This window comes from Puma concolor, chromosome E2 (assembly GCF_028749965.1).
Source record: "Puma concolor isolate L17-30 chromosome E2, mPumCon1.1.hap2, whole genome shotgun sequence".
Lineage (NCBI taxonomy): Eukaryota > Metazoa > Chordata > Mammalia > Carnivora > Felidae > Puma > Puma concolor.
In genome coordinates this window covers 46442418-46458203 of record NC_141681.1, presented here as the reverse complement: position 1 = coordinate 46458203, position 15786 = coordinate 46442418, and the positions used below count along the sequence as shown (strand labels likewise).

The 15786-nt window shown below is 40.9% G+C and overlaps 1 protein-coding gene across 7 annotated transcripts in view; it reads left to right on the top strand.

Moving 5' to 3' along the window:
* Window positions 1-762: 762 nt before the first annotated feature.
* The window catches only part of LOC112851031 (uncharacterized), a 37557-nt gene continuing 22533 nt past the window's right edge, over window positions 763-15786 (top strand). Inside the window, exons 1-3 of one of the 7 annotated variants that reach the window (XM_086691002.1) lie at window positions 763-935; window positions 2595-2655; window positions 10222-10305. In XM_086691002.1, coding sequence (XP_086547128.1) covers window positions 2653-2655; window positions 10222-10305 — 87 coding nt within the window. In that variant the 5' untranslated portion in view covers window positions 763-935; window positions 2595-2652. Of the gene's footprint in view, window positions 936-1014; window positions 2656-8780; window positions 9505-10221; window positions 10306-15786 lie in introns of those variants that run through there. The other 6 variants (XM_086691000.1, XM_086691001.1, XM_086691004.1 and 3 more) reach the window with 6 other exon arrangements.

The window sequence follows — 15786 nt, the reverse complement described above, 5'->3', positions numbered from 1 at the left end:
GCTGGCAGAATTATGAATGTTGTTTTCCATGACCTTTTCTGTATTTTGCGATTTGGGGCGGGGAGTCGGGGGCAAGGAGCATGAAGCTGGTACGCACACAAACAACAAGGCTGATACACAAAAATAAAATTTAACGTAAATAAATACCAAGTGTTGGGGCTATCGATATCTCACATAAAAACACATTTCCAATTACCATAACCAAAGAAATGAGGCACTGATACAAACAGTCGCACAAACCTACACACACAACCGTGCTCTACCTTTCATCCACCGAGTTTATCATTCACTCACGATCCCACAATCACGCACGTTCGCACCCACATTCATACTGAAACGTAAAAGGAAAAGCACACCCACAAAATCCGCTTACACACACGTTCTCACGGCCACACTCAGTCACAAATGTCTGGCAAACAGTTCCATCACGCGCCACTCCCACGGCCGCAGGGAACCACCCGCACCTGCACAGCCCTGCCGGCATCCTCCTCCAGCACGCAGGCACGGGGTCCGCAGGCCCCTACTCCCAACCAGCACAAAGGGTCCAGGGCTCAGAGCGCGAGGCCTCCCGAGGACTCACCAAGGAGCCCGCGGATACAGGCCCAATCCCACAGCTCAATGCCGCCCAAGTGGCACAACCCCTGCGGGCTGAGTCGGAGGCTCCTGTAAGGTCAGCGTCTGCTGTGACTGAGGGCAGCACGAGCCTCGGTCCGTTAGACGCCGGACAACACTTCCCAGAGGCCCCCGCGGCTCACGGGGGTGGGGGCGGGCTGGCTTTCTTGTTGGCGAGCAGCGGTAATTAGCGTACCGCTGCGTTTAAGGGCGCCAAGATCTGCCCTGGAGGCTCAACAGTTTTGCTGCAGCTGCTTCACTTGAGCCCGGCACTCCACTAGGAGCCTGGAAGTGCAACTTGGTGTTGAAAAGAATCTGAAAAGGTTAGCAACTTTTCGGCCGAGGACTACATTTCCCAGAGGCCTTCACGGCCAAGTCTATTTTCTGCGCAAAGCGCCTGCCTTCTTACGGTTGGCTGGGTCGCCGGTTTCCCGGTGTTACGGTGCCTAATACGTGAAGGAAGCTCCGCTGAGTGGGTTTAGTTCCGTCTTGTCCGGGCCCCACACGTACTTCAGCAGGGTGAAGACTGGGAAAAGTCAGGGGCCCGTGGCGGGACGAGATGGACCAGCTTGACCCTCAAGTTCCTGCCAGGCAGAAGAGGGGAGTGGTGTTGTGTCACCGTGTGTGGCAGATTTGGGCCGTGGAACTGGTGGTAGGGCGTCTATGGAGTCCAGAGACTCTCAGGTCCAGTGACTGAGGGTCGTGAGAATTTGCGACCATTTGTATGACAATGGTGGCGTTGTATGTTCTTGTGACCGTTTGATTCTGACCCTGCAGTTTTTTCAGATACTGTGTGCTTTTGTCAATTCTTTGTGTGTTTCTGCTTTTCGGACTCGAGCCTGTTACAATATTGAAACTTACAAGGTTCCGTTTATAAACCACAGTCACCAAGATATTAAATGGGAGGAATTTTATACGTTTGTGAATCCATGTAACTGAAACACCCATGCTTTTTTATTCTGTTACTCCACTACTGCCCTAAAGATTTTTCCTTTTTTTTCAGCATTTCATATGGGTCAGGCTCTGACTTGAGAAGAAATAAAAAACCATTGACAATGAAAGTTGAAGACTCTGCAGTAATTTTGCAGAAGACACTAAAATGGAGAAAATGCCTCTGAAAACACTAGCCCAATGCTTTTCTGCTATGATAGGCTGGCAATGACAACAAAATGCTGCAGACTACAGCATGCTAAATATCGGGAACTTGTAGTTGTTGGAGATTATCAGAGAGGCTACTGACTCATGAGCCTACCATGAAGCTATATAAAGCCCGTAGGCCTATGGTACCTCTAGGATGTCTTCCTTTCACTAGATGATATTGGGCGCTGTTTCAGAGAGTGTGAATTGGTCTGGGAAGGGACAAGAAACTCCAAACACTACATAAAAGGAACGTGCCCTCCAAATGAGTTTTGTTTGTATTTTGTCTTTACCAATAGTAAATTTTTTCCTGTCTGCTGTAAGAATTATTTTTGCTTATCATTTTGTTAAGAGATGATAAAAGAACAGAATTGGGTGTTCTATGTCCATCCAGCTTCCTGATTTTTTATACTTGGAGATTTGTCTAGATCTCCTTTTATTTCTGTTAACTTTGCCTTATATATTTTGAAGCTCTCTTATTGGATGGTATACATTTTGAGTTGTTTGAATTGTAATAATTTCCTGTTGGATCAGTCCTGTTGGAGTTTACTCTTTATAATAATGGCTTTTTTTAAAATTCTTGGTCTATTTTGATATTACTATAGTTTCACCATCCTTCTTTTGGTTAGTGCATGGTTTATCTCTATCCTTTTGTTTTTAACCTGTTTTATTTTTAAAGCATGTCTGTTATTAAACAGCATTATTTTAAGATCAATAATGACAATCTTAATCTTTAATTTGACATATTTAGTGAATTACATTTAATGTAGTTGGATTTTGGTCTACCACCTTAGAATATATTTTCTTTTTTGGCCTAGCTTTTAATATTAATTTTTTATTTTGAGATAATTCTAGATTTGCATAATTCAGAGATTCTGTGTGCCCTTTATCCAGTTTCCTCCAATGGTAAGTAACATCTTCCAAAATTATATATAGTGTCACAACCTGGATATTTACATTGATACAGTGAAGGCTTAGAATATTTACATCATCACAAAGATGGTTCATGTGTTCTTTTGTAGCCACACCCACTTCCTTCCTGCCCACAGCCCCCTGTTTAAGGCCCCACAACCCTAATCTGTTCTCCCATCTCTGTAATTTTACCTTTCAAGAATATTATATAAATGGAATGATATAATGTGTAATTTAGGCATTGGCTTTTTCATGCAGCATAATTCCCTGGAGATTCATAAATGTTTTTACATGTGTAAGTAATTCATTTTTATTACCGAGTGGTATTCCATGTGGATATACCACACGTTTAGTCAATCACTCACTGAAGAACATGAGTTGTTTCCAACTTTTGGCTGTTATAACTAAAGCTGCTGTACACATTCATGTACAGTTTTTTGTGTGAACATAAATTTTCATTTCTTTTAGGTAAACACGTAGGAAGGATTTTAGAAGGAATTTGTCAATGTATACCAAAAGCACAAATGAAAAAAAAAACTATCTGGGATTTTGATTGAGATTGTGTTGAAAATACAGATCAATCAGGGGAGAAGTGCCATCTTTCAAATGGTGAATCGCATGACCCATGAACATAGTATATATCTCCATTTATTTAGATCTTCATTCATGTCTCTCAGCAATATTTTGTAGTTTTTGACATAAAAGTAATGAAATCTTTTGTCAGACTTACCCCTAAGTATTTCAGTTTTTGATACTATTTTAAATGGAATTTTTAAAAAATTCACTTTCCAATTGTTCCTTGCCAATTTCTGATTGTACCTTGTATTTCATATAAAAACACAATTGATTTTTGTACCTTGATCTTGGAGCCTATTAATTTGCTAAAGTCGCTTAGTGTTTCTACTAGAATTTTGGAGGTTCCATTGGATTTTCTACATTAAATGATTATGTCACCTGTGAAAAAAGACATTGGTACCTTTTCCTATCTGTTGTGAATTGTGACACCCATTTATTTTCCAGTATGCAGGTACCACCCACAAAATTTGGGTGGGGTGTTGAGACTCTTGATGCCATACACACACCAAGAGGGTATGAAAAGTTTTATTACTCACATAATGAAGCTTCCTAGGAAAAGCAGGACAGACTTCCCAAGAAAGTCTGCAAATGGTTTGCAAGAGGAAGGAAAGGAAACTGGCAGGGAGGGTTTTTTTTTTTTTTTTTTAATATTTATTTATTTTCTTGAGAGAGAGAGAGAGCAGGGGAGGGGCAGAGAGACAAGGGGACCAGGGACCTGAAGCAGGCTCTGTGTTTACTGGATTAAGGTTGGTATGATATACTTTGTTTTCCTTTTAATATTTGTAGAATCTGTAGAGATGTTACTTCTCTCATTCCTGATATGGGTAGTTTATGTTATTTCCCTTTACTTCCTCATCAGTCTGGCTAGTTTTATCATATTTATTAATCTCAAAGAACCACTTTTTGGTTCCATTGATTTATTTGTCAGTTTTCTATTTCACTAATTTCTGCTCTGATCTTCATCATTTCCTTTGTTTTACTTACATTGTGTTTTATTTGCTCTTCTTTTTCTAGTATGTCAAAATGGAAAAGTCATTGATTTGAGACTTTGATTTCTTCTTTGCTAATATAGTATTTGTTTCTATAAATTTCTCCCTGAATACTGCTTCAGTGGTCTTCCATGATTTTTATATAGTTTTCATTTCCTTTTGGTTCAAAATACTTTCTAATTTCCTTTTTGATTTCTTCTTCAACCCATGGGTTATTTTGAAATGTATATGTTTCTGGGGTGCCTTGGTGGCTCAGTTGGTTAAGCGTCTGAATTCTGACTTTGGCTCAGGTCATGATCTTGTGGCTCTTGAGTTTGAGCCCCACATGGGGCTGTCTGCTGCCAGTCAGTACAGAGCCTGCTTTGGTTCTTCTTTCCCCCCTCTCTCTGCCCCCCCTCCCCTGCTTGCATGCTCTCAAAAATAAACATTAAAAATATTTTAATGTATATGTTTCCAAATAGAGAATTACCCACATATTTTTCATTTACTGATTTCTAATTCAGTTTCATTGTGGAAAGAGGCTTGTTTTCTGGTCCAGTATATGTTCTACCTTTGTAAATGCTCCAGGTACACTTGAAAAAAATGAGTATTTTTTTTGCTATTTTTGGTTTTGCTCTGTAAATATCAATTAGCTCAATGACAGTGTTTTCCAAATCTTCTGTGTTTTAGCTTATTTACTGAGAATGGTATTGGAATCTCTGACTTACTACTGTGGATTTTCTCTTTCTTAGTTTTATCAGTTGTTGTTTCATGTATTTTGAAACTATTGTTAGGTGCATTAAACATTTACAATTGTTATTTCCTCTTGATGAGCTGACCACTGTATTATTACGAAATTAACTTTATCCCTATTGTTTGCTCTGAAATCTTCTTTGTAGATATCAATACACCTACTCCAGTTTTCTTTTTTTTAATAGCTTTATTGAGATATAACTCACATGTCATACAATCCACCCATTTAAAGTATACACTTCCATTTGTGGTATGTTACATTATTAAATTTTTATATGACCATGAAATGTATAACACAAAATTTGTCATTTTAAGAATTTTTTTTATGTGTACAATTCAGTGGCATTAAGTATATTCACAGTGTTGTACAATCACCAATACTATCTATTTCCAAAATTGTTATCAACTTATTTTTTTTTTTAACATTCATTTTTGAAAGGCAGAGAGAGACAGAGCGTGAATGGGGGAGGGGCAGAGAGAGGGAGACACAGAAACAGAAGCAGGCTCCAGGCTCCAGGCTGCAGGCTCCGAGCTATCAGCACAGAGCCCGATGTGGGGCTCCAACTCACGGACCATGAGATCATGACCTGAGCCAAAGCCAGCCACTTAACTGACTAAGCCACCCAGGCGCCCCCAAAATTGTTATCAACTTAAATGAAGGCTCTGTAGTCACTAAACACTCTAGGCAATCAACTCTCAATTCCTCCCTCCCCACATCCCCTGGTAACCTCTTATTTTCTTTCTCTATGAATTTGTCTAATCCAAATATTTCATATAAGCAGAATACAATATTTGTCCTTTGTGTAGGTTCAGTTCACTTTGCATAATTTTTTCAAGATTCATCCATGTAGTACCATATTATCAGAACTTTATTCCTTTTTATGGCTGAATAACATTCCATTGCATATATATACTACATTTTGTTCGTCAATTTATCTGTTGATGGACATGGGTTGTTTCCACCTAGTGGCTATTTTGAATAATGCTATAATGAACATTAGAATACAAGTATCTGTTCAAGTTCTTGCTATCACTGCCTTTGGGAGTGGAATTGCTGGGTCATGGTAAACTATGCTAAGCTTTTGAAGAATTGCCAAACTTTTTTCTTTAAATTTTTTTTTTTTCAACGTTTACTTATTTTTGGGACAGAGAGAGACAGAGCATGAACGGGGGAGGGGCAGAGAGAGAGGGAGACACAGAATCGGAAACAGGCTCCAGGCTCTGAGCCATCAGCCCAGAGCCCGACGCGGGGCTCGAACTCACGGACCGCGAGATCGTGACCTGGCTGAAGTCGGACGCTTAACCGACTGCGCCACCCAGGCGCCCCTCTTTAAATTTTTTTAAATATTTATTCATTTTTGAGAGACAAAGAGCGCAAGTGGAAGAAGGGCAGAGAGTGAGAGGGAGACACAGGCTCTGAGCTGTCAGCACAGAGCCAGACACGGGGCTCCAACCCACAAACTGTGAGATCATGACCTGAGCCCAAATCAAGAGTTGGACGTTTAACTCACTGAGCCACCCAGGCACCCCTGTTTTTCATTTTGGTGAAGTCTGATATATCTCTTTTTTTCTTTGGTTGCTTGTGCTTTTGGTGTCGCATCTAAGAATCCATTGCCAAATCCAAGGTCATTCCAGCTTTCTCTACACAGCATTAGCATGGTGTATGTTTTTCCATCCTTGTACCTTTAACCTATTGGTGGAGTTAAATTCAGTTTCTCATAGGCAGTATATGGTTGAGTCTTGCTTTTTTATCCCCTATGATACTCTGTTGCCTCTTAATTGGATTTTCAGATAAATTATATTTAATCTGATTATTGATACAAACCTTCCATCTTGCAATTTGTTTCCCATCTGTTTTTTGTTCCTTTCTCTATCTGAGTTCTTTTGGATTGAGTGATTTATGATAATTTATGATTCCATTCTATCTCCCTTGTTGAATTATTAGCTATAACTTTTTGTTTTATTAGTTTAGTAGTTGCTATAGGACTTAGAGTATACATCTTTCACTTATAGTGTTTGTTCAAGTGATATTACTTCACACAGAACGGAGGAAACTTCCAATAGTTTATTTCCATTTACTTCTCTTGGTCTTTGTGCAATTGTTGTCATATGATTTACATTCACATCCTAAACTACATTGTTTATATTTTTGTTTAAACAATAATTTATCTTTGGACAAGATTTAAATAATATAAAAAAAAGTCTTACATATTTACCCAGTAGTTATTATCTCTGATGCTCTTCATTCCTTGTGTAGATCCAGATTTTTATTTATTTTTAAAAAAAATTTTTTAAATGTGCATTTATTTTTGAGAGAGAGACAGAGTGTGAGCGGGAGAGGGACACAGAGAGAGACAGACAGACTCCAAAGCAGGATCCAGACTCCCAGCTATCAGCACAGAGCCTAAGGTGGGGCTCGAACCCCTGAGCTGCAAGATCATGACCTGAGCCAAAGTCTGATGCTTAACCAACTGAGCCATCCAGGTGCCCCCAGATTTTTGTTTTTAAATGTTTATTTATTTTTGAGAGCGAGTGAGTACAAGTGGGGGAAGGGCAGAAAGAGAGGGGGACAGAGGACCCGAGGCAGGCTCGACGCTGGCAGCAGAGAGCCCGATGCGGGGCTTGAATTCATAAACCGTGAGATCATGACCTGAGCCAAAGTCGGATGCTTAACCAACTGAACCACCCAGGCGTCCCTGGATCCAGATTTCTATTTGTTACTCAATTATACATGTAGGGACCCATGGGTAGCTCAGTTAAGCATCCAACTCTTGGTTTCAGCTCAGGTCATGGTTTCACGGTTCTTGGTTTCACAGTTAGGGGCTCATGGCTTCATGGTTCTGCACTGGTAGCATGGAGTCTGCTTGGGATTCTCTCTCTCTCTCCCTCTCTCTCTGCCCCTCCCTGCCCTATCAAAATAAGTAAACATTAAAACAAAATTACACATGTATTAAGCCTCTTGAGGTTACCCTTCTACTCACTTTCTATTTGCTATTTTTATCTTTATTTTTGTATTAATATATATTTTTTTACATTTATTTTTTAGAGACAGAGACAGAGCATGAGCAGGGTTGGGGCAGAGAGAGAAGGAGACACAGAATCTGAAGCAGGCTTTGGGCTCTGAGCAAGCTGTCAGCACAGAGCCTGATGCTGGGCTTGAACCCACACCCATGAGATCATGACCTGAGCCAAAGTCAGATGCTCAACTGACTGAGCCACCCAGGAGCCCCTCTATTTGCTATTTTTAAAAGTTTATTTTGTTTATGTCTATCCCAGCACCTCCAAGAGCATCTGGCACCCACTAGGTGCTTTCTAATTTGATACCACAAGGAAAAATTCCACACACCATCCACATCCACTAGTATAATCCTCAGGATCTGTCCACACACACTATTATATCACACTTCTACTCCACTTTACACCAGGCAGTCCTTTTCTATTATAGCACATTCTCACACACAACACAATCTCACACATGGTCACAGAAAAACAGCATGCCCGCCCCAACACCTAGGGTTTTACACGGACACACAATGACAGAATCAGAGGGTCGTGGCACCACTCACAAAATTAGCCAGGTTACAGAACTTGTTCAAATTTAAACACCATTCTAAGGGAGTATAGAGTCAGATTAAAGTGGTCAGAGTGGTGTGATCAGGGAAGGCATTTTTGGAGATGTGACATTTGTATCTGAATGGACAGAATAAGAGAACTTGGAAGACACCCGGTAGAAGAGCCATTTTAGGAAGGGAGGACACATTCACACCCATCATCACCAAATCACAAATACAAGAACGGTATGCAAGGGTGACACTTCATACCCCGACCCCTTCCCTCCGATCTTCGAGGTAACCATTTCCGAAGCTGAAACGCTCTAGGGAAGTCGGGACCTGCGCACTCTACTCCCTGCCCTACCTGTCCCACACACTTTTTCGGGTACCGCAGCACAACTGTAGGTGCTCGCCCCTCACTCCGTTTGTGTGGGCGCGCGCTCCCGAACCGCACCCCCTGCGGCTGCTCCGCGACTCTTAAGTTCTGCGCCTGGTTGCTAAGAGAGGTGCACGGAGCACTTGTGTCTGCGCACTTCAATCGTAGGCCATCTAGTTGACACTCTACCCCGTTCCCGTGGCGGACCCAGGCTCCGAAGTGAGATCTGGGCTCCCACTGTAGGGCCAGGAAGAAGTCAGCGTGGGAGGACCCAGGGCAGAGGGGCGGTGTTACGAATCCCCCAGCGGAGACGCGCCAGTGTAGTCGGACTCTGCAGCGCCGCTTTTTCTGGTCCGGACTACATTTCCCAGTGGCCCCTGCGATTACTGGGCCGGCGGCCCCTTTGTGTCCTCCGGAGGCCCAGTAGCTTCTTTCCGGGCCCGCGGGGGTGGGTTCCATCAGACTCTTAGGGCAGGAGGTGGGCCGGGGTAGAGATTGCCTGAGCATTCAGGGCGGAGACGGGATCTTCCCGCAGTTACTTCTGCAGGTAGGGAATGGGCTGAGGAATGGCTTGTGGGTCACCCGGTCGTCGGTTTCCGGGCCCTCGGCGTGACTCTAGGTGCGAGATCGTGGTTGGTTGTCATACAGTGTGAGACTGTCATCCGATGTGCCTGTGCACGTCGTATCTGTGACTGTGGGTGCGAGTGAGTCGATAGTTGATGCTACAGAGTGAGACTGTGGGGGGGGGGGGAGGGTATTGTGTCCCCAGTTTGTTCCAGTACCCTCGGCCTCTTTGTGACTGGGTTGTGAGTGTGAACGTCGGTTGCGATACTCTACTGTTTGAGACTTCAAGCTTTGGGAGAGCGTGACGGTCGTGGCCGCTGACTGTTCTGTGTCAGCAGACGGTGGTTGGCGCTATAGTTTTAAAGAATGAGTATGTGGGGGGACTGATTGAGACTATGAAGCCAGCCAGGTGATGCCGGTGTGCCACCAAGTTTCAGAACCACTGGTCTGTTGGAGAGGAGAGAGAGTGTGGAGTCAAGAAGACCTTTATTTGATCTTGGTACAGTTAGTCATTAGTTGTGTGCCTTTATGTAAATGATTACATTCCTCAGAGTCTTTATTTGTAAAAATCGAGAAAATCTGTTAAAATAATAAGGAAGTGATTTAGGCATGGGTTAACTTGTATGCAAACAAATTTCTAGGTCTCCAGTATGCTTTCTTTCTATTGGAAGGAAGGGTGTAACAGAGGAAAGAGAAGCCGAAAAATTCTAGGCTGGTGATTCCGGATGCTATAGGGAAACGCTACCTTTTCTTGTTCTTTTCCCCATCTCAGTCATCCAAGGACACTGCCATTTCCCAAGAGAAGAGCCAAGAAGAGGAAAGAATGGCTGTTGGACTTCTTAAAGCCATGTACCAGGTGAGTTGGTGTTTTCTATTTCCTGAATGATTTTCCTGCTCTTCAGATGTCAAAGCAGACATTAACTTTGCTTATGCTGACACTTTACTGGGTAACTAATCTCATGTCACTTATTAAAACTCTCCAGCAGTTGATTCCCACCTCATTCAGGATACATGCTGAAGTCCTTGCCTTGGCCTGCAAGACCATACATAATCTGGTCCCTGACTATCCTTCTGACCTCATTTTGTCACTCTGCAACTCACCTACTCAGTTCTAGCCACACTAGCTAGCTTCCTTGTAGTGAACGGAGTACATTCTTTTTTTTTTTTTTTTTTTGCTGAGTACGTTCTTAACTCATGACCTTGGCACTTGCTGTTTCCTCTGCCTGGAATGCTGTTCCCCAAGATACAGACCAACTTCTTCATTAGTCTCTGTCCAAACATTCATTCACTCAACATTTTTTTATTAAGCACCTATTAAGTAAAAGGTCTTAGTCTTTGGTCCTCTATCTTCTTTTCTGTATCTACACTCACTCCTTTGGAGATCTCAGTCTGTTTTATGGCTTTAAATGCCATCTATATGCTGACAACCACCAAATTATATACAGCCCAGTCCTCTCTCCTGAAATCCAGACTTCTATATCCAACCAACTAGACTTAGTATCTTCACTTGGTTATATAGCAGATATGTCAAACTCAAACGTCTCAAACTTGGTGAAACAAGCCACTGTAAGTTTGCGGGCATAGAAGTGACATATCTAACTCTCATTTAGTAAAATCACTCTGGCTACTATTGAGAATTAACCGAATGGAACAAGGATAGAAACAGGGAAACCAATTAGGAAACTCTCACATACTTCCTTATCTCAGATGCTCAACTTAAAAGTCTTCCAGTCGTGAAGTTCTGTTTGTTCTATGTTCAAAATGTATCCAGAGGTTGACGACTTTTACTACCACTGCTGCTTCCATTCTGGTCTGAACTGTCATCTCCTACCTAGATTACTGCTATAGTCTTCTAACTTTTCTGTCTGCTTCCACCCTTCTTTTAGTCTATTCTCAACAAAGCAGTCAAAGTGATTCTGTTACACATGTTCCATTATGTGATTCTTGCAGGAATAGAAATAATGGAAAATATAGACAACTCTTTCAAATAATTTAGCTGTAAGGATGTAAGAGAGATGGGTGGTATCTGAAGGATAAACTGGTCAACAAGGTTTTTAATTTGAACTGTAATTTTTAATGTTTATTTGAGAGAGAGAGAGTGTACATGTGCAAGTGAGTTGGGGAGGGGTTAAGAGAGAAGAGAGAGAGAATCCCAAACGGACTTCATGTTCAGCATGGAGCGCAGTGTGGGCTTTATCCCATGACCATGGGATCACGACCTGAGCTAAAACCAAGAGTTGGTTACTCAACCAATTGAGCCACCCAGGTGCCCCAACAACAAGGTTTTTTTAAGATGGGTTTATATCTGTATGCTGATGTTCAAGATTCAGTAGAAAGGGAAATTTGAAGATGAAGAGAAGCAAAGAGGGGAGTGATGGAACACTGCTTGAGTAGGTGAGAGGAACTGAGGTCTAGTGGACAAGTGGAAGGGTTGGCCTTTATTAGGAGAGTGGCTGTTCATATAGAGTAGTAATAGGAGCAAGTTAGAGTATGTAGGACAGATGCAGAAATATGTGTAGATGTTGTAGGAATTTCTGGAAATTCTCTTTGAATGGCTTTCGGTTTTTCTAGTGAAACAGCAAGATCACTAGTAAGGATGAGGAAGGAGATATTGAAGACTTGAGGAGAGAGGAACACATATGTAATGGTCATTTAGGAGAGTGGGGAAATGAATGGACTAGAGAAATGTATCATATAGGTAGCATTTTGGTCCACTTGATGTTAGTGTCATGAATTTAAAGTGAGACCAAATAGCATGATTGGTGTGACTTTCTCCAGCAAAGTTCAGCTGTTCAGGGTACAGAAGTAGAGTATTCTGAGAGATGGCTGTGGTTTAACCAGGTGACTAAGGGCAGGGAAACTGAGGGTATATCCATAACAAATGGTTGTGGCAGGAAGTGAGGGAATGTGGGGTTGAGAAACATTGAAAATGCGGTAAGTAGAACGTGATTTGTAGGTTCTAGTGGGGTCAGAGAATTTTCCTAATTGGGGTACTAGAGGGCAAAAGTTGGAATATAGGAGGAAGAAGTCAGGGTAGGAAAGTTGAGATTATGGAGGGTTTGCTACTTATGGGTAATGACAAAGTCTGGGGCATGGCAATAGAAGTGAATGACTATACAAGTGTGGAAGACAAGACTACTGGAGGAGAGAAGCGACACAGCTGAGAGCCCTGGATGTTGGGAGGATTATTTATATAGATATTGAAATGACCAAAGATTATATATGATAGGAGTAGTGCTGGAGAGAGTGACAGTGAGTCAGGCGCTGAGGTGGTAAAGGAATGACAGACTATTGGTATCTACCAGGAATTGGTAGGTAACTAAAACAGGGATGATAGAGTCTGATTTCATGAATGTTTAAAACTAGGTGGCTTTTAGGTAGGTGGGAGGGGTAATGGTCTAGAAACAAATTTAAGGAGCAAAGAGGTCTCCGGGTGCTGTGGTACAAGGAGTGTGGGAGATAAAACAGTCACCACATGACAGGGCTTCAGGGGAAGTAGTAGGTCCTCTCAGGTGGGAGCCATGTTTCTATGAAGGCAAAAAGGTGAAGGGAACTGTTGACTTTCTTCATACTGACTTGATTATAATTATGAATGGATTTTGAAACCACACGTATTTGGTTAGAGGTTAAATTTATTTATTTTCATTTATTTATTTTTTTAAATTGCAGTGTAGTTAACTTCCAGTGCTTAGTTTCAGGTGTACAATATAGTGATCCAACAGTTCCGCACATTACTCAGTGCTCATCAAGACAAGTGCACTCCTAATCCCCTTCATCTATTTCACCTACCTCCCACACCTTTCCCCTGGTAACCATCTTTTTGTTTTCTATATTTAAGAATCTGTTTTTCCTTAAGAGACTCTTAAATACAGAGAACAAACTGAGGGTTGCTGGAGGGGTGTTGGGTGGAGGGACAGGCTAAATGGGTGATGGGCATTAAGGAAGGCATTTGTTGGGATGAGCACTGAGTGTTATATGTAGGTGATAAATCACTGAATTTTACTCCTGAAATCATTATTATACTATATGTTAACTAACTTGGATTAAAATAAAACAAAATAAAATAAAATGTTTTCTGGTTTGTCTTTTTCCCTTTGTTCATTTGCTTTGTTTCTTAAATTTCACATATGAGTGAAATCATATGGTATTTGTCTTTCTCTGACTGGCTTATTTTGCTTAGTATTATACTCTCTAGATCAATCATGTTGCTGCAAATGGCAAGATTTCATTCCATTTTATGGCTGAATAATATTCCATTGTATATATAGAGGTCAAATATTTTAAGAGATCATTTGTTAGAGGTCAAATATTTGAAAGTAATACTTTAAGCTCATTATATTGACATTGTCATTATTTTCATTAAATTTCATCAAAATAATCATTGAGGGGTACCTCCTGGGTATCTCAGTTGGTTGAGCGTCTATTAATTTCGGCTCAGGTCATGATCCCAGGGTTGTGGGATCAAGCCGTGTTGGGCTCCATGCTGACTGTGGAGCCTGCTTAAGTTTCTCTCCCTCTCTCTCTCTCTCTCCCTCTCCCCACCTCCCTCCCTCCCTCTCTCTCCCACCTCTCTCCAAAATAAAAAAATAATAAAAAACAGGATCCTTGAAAACATGTATGTCATATATTAAAAATAGTTATACATTTATTATATATATTTATATAAGGTAAGGAAAATGTTTTTGGAAGCATGTATGTAACATATGAGGGATGTTATTGTTGGTAGAGCAGAGATGAAGAAACTCACAATCTACTTCATATAATTAAATAAGAAAAAACTTATTGAGTGTTGTAAAATACTTCAATAATTTTTATTCTGTAGAGACAGTTTAACTATGACAAAATTTTATCAAATGCCCAATAAATATTTTCTTGCCTTGACAGATTCCCCTCTTTTAATTTTGTAATATATAGTTACCTATATATAAATGTATGCATACATGCACACAAACACATATGTTAGTTTTCATCAGCAGGTGGTCACATTATAGACATCTAGAAATCCAGAATCCAGCTTAATCACAGCATAGCCCAAGTTTTTAAGAACTTTGCCCAGGCCCTGTAGGTAGAACCAGTATTATAAGCAGAACACCCATTTCTTTGCACAAAATTTTAAGTACTCTGGATTAAAGTATTTGAATTAAAATTTTTCTTTAATTTTATTTTTTTAAATTTATATCCAAATTAGTTAGCATATAGTGCAACAATGATTTCAGGAGTAGATTCCTTAATGCCCCTGACCCATTTAATCCATCCCCCCTCCCACAACCCCTCCAATAACTCTCTGTTTGTTCTCCATATTTAAGAGTCTCTTATGTTTTGTCCCCCTCCCTGTTTTTATATAATTTTTGCTTCCCTTCCATTATGTTCATCTGTTTTGTATCTTAAAGTCTTTATATGAGTGAAGTCATATATTTGTCTTTCTCTGACTGTCTAATTTCACTTAGCATAATACCCTCTAGTCCCATCCACATAGTTGCACATGGCAAGATTTCATTCTTTTTGATTGCCGAGTAATACTCCATTGTATATATATACCACATCTTCTTTATCCATTCATCCATCAATGAACATTTGGCCTCTTTCCATACTTTGGCTATTGTCGTTAGTGCTACTATAAACATTGGGGTGCATGTGCCCCTTTGAAACAGCATACCTGTATCCCTTGGATAAATACCTAGTAGAGCAATTTTAGGGTAGTTCTATTTTTAATTTTTTGAGGAACCTCCATACTGTTTTCCAGAGTGGCTGCACCAGCTTGCATTCCCACCAGCAATGCAAAAGAGATCCTCTTTCTCCACATCCTCGCCAAGATCTGTTGTTGCCTGAGTTGTTAATGTTAGCCATTCTGACAGGTGTGAGGTGGTATCCCATTGTGGTTTTGTTCTGTGTTTCCCTGATGATGAGTGATGTTGAGCACTTTTTCATGTGTTGGTTGGCCATCTGGATGTCTTCTTTGGAGAAGTGCCTATTCATGTCTTCTGCCCATTTCTTCACTGGATTATTTGTTTTTTGGATGTTGAGTTTGATAAGTTCTTTATAGATTTTGGGTACTAACCCTTTATCTGATATGTCGTTTGCAAATATGTTCTCCCATTCTATTGGTTGCCTTTTAGTTTTGCTGATTGTTTCCTTCGATAAAAAAAAATTTTTTTTTAATGTTTATGTATTTTTGAGAGAGGGACAGAGTGTGAGCAGGGGAGGGGCAGAGAGAGAGGGAGACACAGAATCCGAAGCAAGCTCCAGGCTCTGAGCTGTCAGCACAGAACCCAATGCAGGGCTCAAACTCATGAACCGTGAGATCATGACCTGAGCCGAAGTCAGACACCTAACTGAC